Here is a 6,202-nt window from a genome sequence, read left to right on the forward strand (position 1 = left end):
CACCACTGGACCAATAAACAACATTCTTATCAACGGAGAAAAGATTGAAGTTGTCAAGGACTTCATTCTTCTTGGCTCAACTATCAACACTCACAGAAGCAGCAGTCAAGAAATCAGACAACGTATTGCATTAGGCAAATCTGCTGCACAGGAACTTTTTAAAGTGTTGAAGAGCAGAGATGTCAGCTTGAGGACTAAGGCGCGCTTGACCCAAGCCGTGGTATTTTCAATAACCTCATAAGGATGCGAAAGGTAGACAGTGAATAAGGAAGATCGTAGAAGAATTGATGCATATGAGTTACGGAGTTGGAGGAGAATATTGAAAGTGCCATGGGGCTGCCAAAAGAACCAACAGATCTGTGTAGGAAGAAGTGCAGCCTGAGTGCTCCTTGGAGGCCTGGCTGGATAAACTTTGTCTCTCATACTTCAGACATATTGTCAGGAGGGATCAGTCACTGGAGAAGGATATCATATTTGGTAAGGTGGAGGGTCAGAGAAAAAGAGGAAGACCCCCTAACGAGATGGATTGGCCAAGTGGCCGCATCGATGGGCTCAAGTGTGGCAACAGTAGTGAGGTTGGCCCAGGATCGGGCAGTGTTCCCTTCTGCTGTGCATAATGTCACCATGAGTCGGTACCGAGTCGATGGCACCTGACAACAACAAGAAGTGCCAGGATTATTATTAGCTTGGGTGTACTAAGCTCTAGCTTCCAGAATCGTTTTGGGTTTATGGCTAAATTGTGAGAGTTTCCGCATGCATCCAATTTGGCATCCCCTCTCTATGACCGAGCTTGGGATCAATACAGCTGTTAACGTTACTGTTAACGTTACCACTCCAGACGTTACTCGGCTGTGGTGAGCTTCTACTCTCCTTTGTCTGTTCCAGGACCCCTTCCCGGAGCATTTACTCAAGAACACAGCGTTTCCTTTATTGGGAGCTTCCTGCCTGCCCGACGCATTTCAGACTTGCCGGCCAACCTCCTGGTCAAGTGCCTGAGCCAATTCCTAACCATCTGTCTGCTCTCTCTCCAAACAGACGGTGGTGGTAGTGTGCCAACTCACAGCAACCCTGCGTAGGAAAGCCTCATCTTTATCCCACGGGACAGCTGGTGGATTCAAACTGCTGGCCTTCTCTATATAGTAAAACCTATGAAAGCTGGAACCTGGATGATTCAGAAACTTGTAAGAGAAGGAAACACATTTCCCACCAACAATGAATTTAAAAAATGCCAAGACAGCACCCTGTCAGGGGCAGAAAACTTGTACAATCCATAAAAACAGGGCAATGCAGGAGAGATCTAGCTCTTGAAGGCTTCACAGCAGACCCTGAGATACTTCGGGTTGCGTTCCAGACTACCGCAATAAAGCGCGCCGCACTGTTTTCGTTTCCCCGCACAGATCCAAGAGATGCAGACCCTTCATTGCAGCCCCTGAGCAGCTTGACGAGGGGAAAGCAGAGTGGAGTCCCGGTATGGGTGAGCCTGAACCAATCGGGCGGGGACCCCAAGAGCAAAGTATGAAGTTTCCCAAGAGAAAAATCGACTGCCTCGACTACCCCAGAAACATCGGCCCTCCGCTCCAGTAGACCCCGCTCTGCGACCTCCATAACCTGGGACTCAGGTGCCCAAATGAACCCCCATGCTGTACCCCGCCGGCTCCGCTTCCCTACACAGCTCTGAAGGGGGCTCTCAGAGGCTGGGCCCCACCCCAGGGCTGCGTCACTCACGGCGTGGGCCACATCCTCCAGAGTGGCTGCGAAGGACGCGATGAGCTCATGCGGCAGCTGGGAGAGGAAGCCGATGGTGTCCACATACAGCACCGTCATGCGCGACGGCAGAAAGCCCGCGTGGGCCGTGACATCCAGTGTGGCAAACAGCTGGTCCCGAGGCTGAGCGGCCACATCGCCGGTAAGTACCTTGATCAGGGTGGTCTTCCCTGGAGGATGCAGGGGGACATGGTCACGGGGGAAGGACGGGGGGGTCACGGAAATAGGGAGTACTGGGAGCGTAGTGCACGGTTGCCCTGAGGCCTCCGAAAGGTCCCAAGAAGGTGGAAGCTACAATTTTGAGTCTGTTTGGGAATCTGCTAACGTTAAGAACTGAGGCCTTTTAGAATGGCAGGTGGCACAGTGGGGTAAGTGCAGGCTGCTAACCACACAGTCGGAGGTTCAAACCTACCATGTGCTCTGAGGGAGAAGGATGAAATGGCTGGCTACTGTGAAGACCGAGCCCCAGACACACGACACAGGATCATAACAAGGAGTTTTGCTCCACAGTCTATGAAGTGCGCAACTGCGGGACGAGAAAGTCTGAAGTACCTGACACTGACCGTGTGGATACAGGACGTAACCACACTGTCCACAGGGAGACTGACCAGGTTGGACATAGGACAGGAAGTGAGATTACACTGTATGCAGGGAGACTAACCATGTAGAACACAAGACAGGGAGTGAGATCACACTGTCCACAGGGAGACTGACCATGTGGGACACAGGACAGGAAATGAGGTCATACTGTCCACAGGGACTGACCATGTAGACAAAGGACAGGAAATGATCATACTGTCTACGGGGAGACTGACCACATGGGCACAGGGCAGGAAGTGAGGTCACACTGTCCACAGGGAAAATGACCACATGGACACAGGATAAGAAGTGACCACATGCTTTCCCAGTTGTTAGCTGAGGTCATCGGCTCCACTCATGTACACCCCATGAACAGCTAAACCAAATGCTGCCCACTGGTGCAGCATGCCCGCGCATGGTTACAGACGACCACTCTAATCAGTGGGGCTTTCATTGGCCATTTTCTGGTTGATTGCCAGGCATTTCTTCTTAGCCCCTCTTAGTCAGAAAGCCCCACGGAAACCTGTTCCGGGTCAGAGCCACACACAGGCCTCAGGGGCAGATAGGTTGCACTCCAGGCTCTGAATCGGGTACCCCACAGGGAATGTTGTGCCGCCCCGACCTCCGCCCGTATCCCCACCTCCCACGCTCCTCACCGCAGTTTGTATAGCCAACCACCGCGATCACAGGGAACTCGCGTCTCTGACGTTCCCTCCGCAAAACGCTTCTCTTCCTCCTGAGTCTCTCCAGCGCCCTCTTGATTTTCACCTCCTTTTCCTTCAGGAGACGCTGCTGCACTTGCAAGAACGTTTCTCCTGCAAATGCTGGAGACGCCAAGTGAGGGAGCAGACACCCACGGAGCCGCTCTGGGGGGCCCTTCGGGGAGGGGGCATGGGCGGGTCCTGGGTCTTCCTGTCCCAGAGGGAGGGATACGACTTCTGGAGTGGGCCGGGTCTCCTCCTTAACTCGGGAGAGGGTCTGAGGGGACTCGGGGGTGGGGTACGGACAACTGCTGGGGCTGGAAGGGACCCCAGAGAGGCTTTTACATCCTAACCCAGACCTGTGAGCAAGACCCTATTTATAATAGGGTCTCACTTTCCTAGTAGTGTTGTAAAATGAAAATCACAAGAGGAGCTCTTACATGAACAGACATTGATTTTCTTAAAAGTTCAGGGGGCTGCCAGTCTGAGTTCAGGGTACCAACTCTATGGGCAGGTCTCTCTAGGGGGGCTCTGGGGGAAGGTCCTTGTCTCTGTCAGCATCACTTTCGTGGTCCCTGTTGATCCCCAGTGGTATCTCCCTCACCCCATCTCTGCTTCCTTCTCCCTGTGTTCAGTCCTCTCTTTGTAATTCAGAAGGGATTTCAGGAGGTCCATCCTACTCTCATATGAGCTCATTCACCAAACACTAAACACCCTATCCACAAATGAAATCAAGGGCACAGGAACAAGGGGGAGGACCCCAAGCCAGATTTGGGGGCCATACCTCAAGCCACAACAGGGTCTTTACTGATAGAATCAAGATGAGGTCAGGCGGGAGTAAGGTGGGACCTCAGTCCTAAGACTGGTGACCAAACAGGACAGAGACACAGAGACAGGACACAGACACAGAGGGGAGACGGCCATGTGAAAATGAGGTAGAGATGGGACAGACGCAGCCACAAGCTCAGGACACCTGGGGCCACCCTCCCCTAGAGCCTCAGGAGGGAGCCAGCCCCTGCCCACACCTGGATCTCAGCCATGTGGTCTCCAGAGCTGGGCGGGAGCATGTTTGTGGCACTTTGTTACAATGACCCCGGGAGACACAGCGCTGAGTGCCCTAAAGAGTGGACACATCACCTGGACACAGTCTCCTTCAGCACCCACTCTGCAGGCACCTTCTCAGGTGTCCCGTCCCTGGAACAGCTTACATACCTGACCCCATGATGTAGCGAGAGCCCCCGCCCTGCCGGTCCAGGTGAGTAACCGTGTTCTTCAGGTTGGACCTGGTACAGAAAAGGGAGGGACGCGTTGAGTTCGGACACATGACCTGCCCCCTTGCCCCCTCCACTTAGGACAGAGCAGGGCAGCAGCTTCACTGTGAGGGGAGACCAGAGTTATGAGGTGGGGGGCCTCTCTGAACACCACCGCAGCCCCACACACAAAGGTCTCACACTTGCTTTCTCCCCGTATGTTGTTGACGTTGGCTGCTACAGACTCGGCCCCAGCTCCCGGCCACCCCTTGTACAACAGAACCAAAGACTGCCTGGTCCCACCCCAGCCCTATGATTGGTGGAAAGTGACTGATTCGGGGAAGGAAATTGCCAGGCCTTTCTTCCTAGTTCCTCTTAGTCTGGAAGCTCCGCTGAATCTCGTTCCGCATCACAGCTTCCATGATGGACAGGAATCGAACTCCGGTCTCCCATGCGCAAGGGGGGAAATTCTAGCACTGGACCACACTGCCCTGACCTCTCCAGGCAACGGTGAAAGGTGTAGACATCAGAGGGGCGTTACAAGGCAGGTCGGGTGAGTGACCGGGGACACGGCATCTACCTGAGCAGAGGGATCTCGGCCAGTGCCACCTGCAGCCGGGCCTCCTTGGTGCGGGCGTTGCAGCGGAAGATGTGCAATACAACCGTAAAGCGGTCAAACACCTGCACGCCCCAGGCCGCCTCAAGCTCCTTCTGAGAGGACACAGCAGGAAAACCTTGGATGGCACAACTGGACAGATGGCACACCTAGACAGATGGCACACCTGGACAGACGGCACACCTAGACAGACAGCACACCTGGACAGATGGCACACCTGGGCAGATGGCACACCTGGACAGGTAGCACACCTGGGCAGATGGCACACCTGGACAGGTAGCACACCTGGACAGATGGCACACCTGGACAGACACGTACTTGAGCAGACACACCCCTTACAGACTGGCATACCTGGCCAGACGCACACCTTCCAGAATATCACTACAGCAAAGTCACACCTGTGCAGGTGGTATACCTGGCCAGACACACACCTAAGCAAATTACACACCTGGGCGCACACACATACTTGAGCAGATGGCAAACTTCAGCAGACACATTCAGAATAGCTCTACTGGCCAGACACACCTGGGCACACACACATACCTGAGCAGCTGGCAAACTTCAGCAGACACATTCAGAATAGTTCTACCGGCCAGACACACCTGGGCAGGTGGTACACCTGGCCACACACCTGAGGAAGCACACGCCTGGGTAGATGCACACCTAGGAGGTGGCACAGTTGAGCAGACACACACCTTACAGAATGGCAATTCTGGGCAGAAACTCCTGGGCAGGTGACGTGCCAGACACACACAAGCAAACACATGCCTAGGAAGGCTCACACCTAGGTAGGTGGCACACTTGGGCAGACACACACCTGATCAGATGTACAGCTGGCCACACAGCATACCTGGGCAGACCTGAGCAGATGGCAAACCTAGGCTAATACACACCTGGGCAGATGCAGACCTGGACAGACACACATACCAGGACAGGTGGCAGAGACTGCACTATCACATCGCTCTTCACCCTGATCCATTCACCTTTCTCACGAGCCCACACCTGTATCGCTCATTCACTGTGCCTTATGGATGGATGAAAGACGAGAAGGTGACCCAAAATTTTCTCAATACATTAGTGAGGGAGGTCATCTGCTCCACGTTCAGAAAGACGGACGTGATTTCTGGGGACCCTCGGATTTTCTCTGAAAAAGACAGGGTGTCATCCATGAGACCAATGTTCTCACGTCTGCACCTGGAAGAATTTGGAAAGGACACCTGTGTAGCCACCTGTGTGAGGTGCACACAACAACCGGGATTTTCTGCGTGGGGTTCAGAAGGAGGGGGTGAGCA

General features: G+C 53.9%; 1 protein-coding gene across 1 annotated transcript in view; it reads right to left on the reverse strand.

Annotated features, from left to right (window-relative positions):
• GTPBP6 (GTP binding protein 6 (putative)) overlaps nt 1–6,202 on the reverse strand; it is an 18,001-nt gene that overhangs the window by 9,759 nt on the left and 2,040 nt on the right. Inside the window, exons 2-6 of the mRNA XM_006876260.1 lie at nt 5,984–6,054; nt 4,875–5,005; nt 4,257–4,327; nt 3,000–3,158; nt 1,726–1,934 (exon numbers count right to left, since the gene is read on the reverse strand). Of these exons, the coding sequence (XP_006876322.1) occupies nt 1,726–1,934; nt 3,000–3,158; nt 4,257–4,327; nt 4,875–5,005; nt 5,984–6,054 (641 nt within the window). The remainder of the gene's footprint in view (nt 1–1,725; nt 1,935–2,999; nt 3,159–4,256; nt 4,328–4,874; nt 5,006–5,983; nt 6,055–6,202) is intronic.

Source organism: Chrysochloris asiatica, unplaced genomic scaffold (assembly GCF_000296735.1).
Source record: "Chrysochloris asiatica unplaced genomic scaffold, ChrAsi1.0 scaffold00372, whole genome shotgun sequence".
Taxonomy (NCBI): Eukaryota; Metazoa; Chordata; class Mammalia; order Afrosoricida; family Chrysochloridae; genus Chrysochloris; species Chrysochloris asiatica.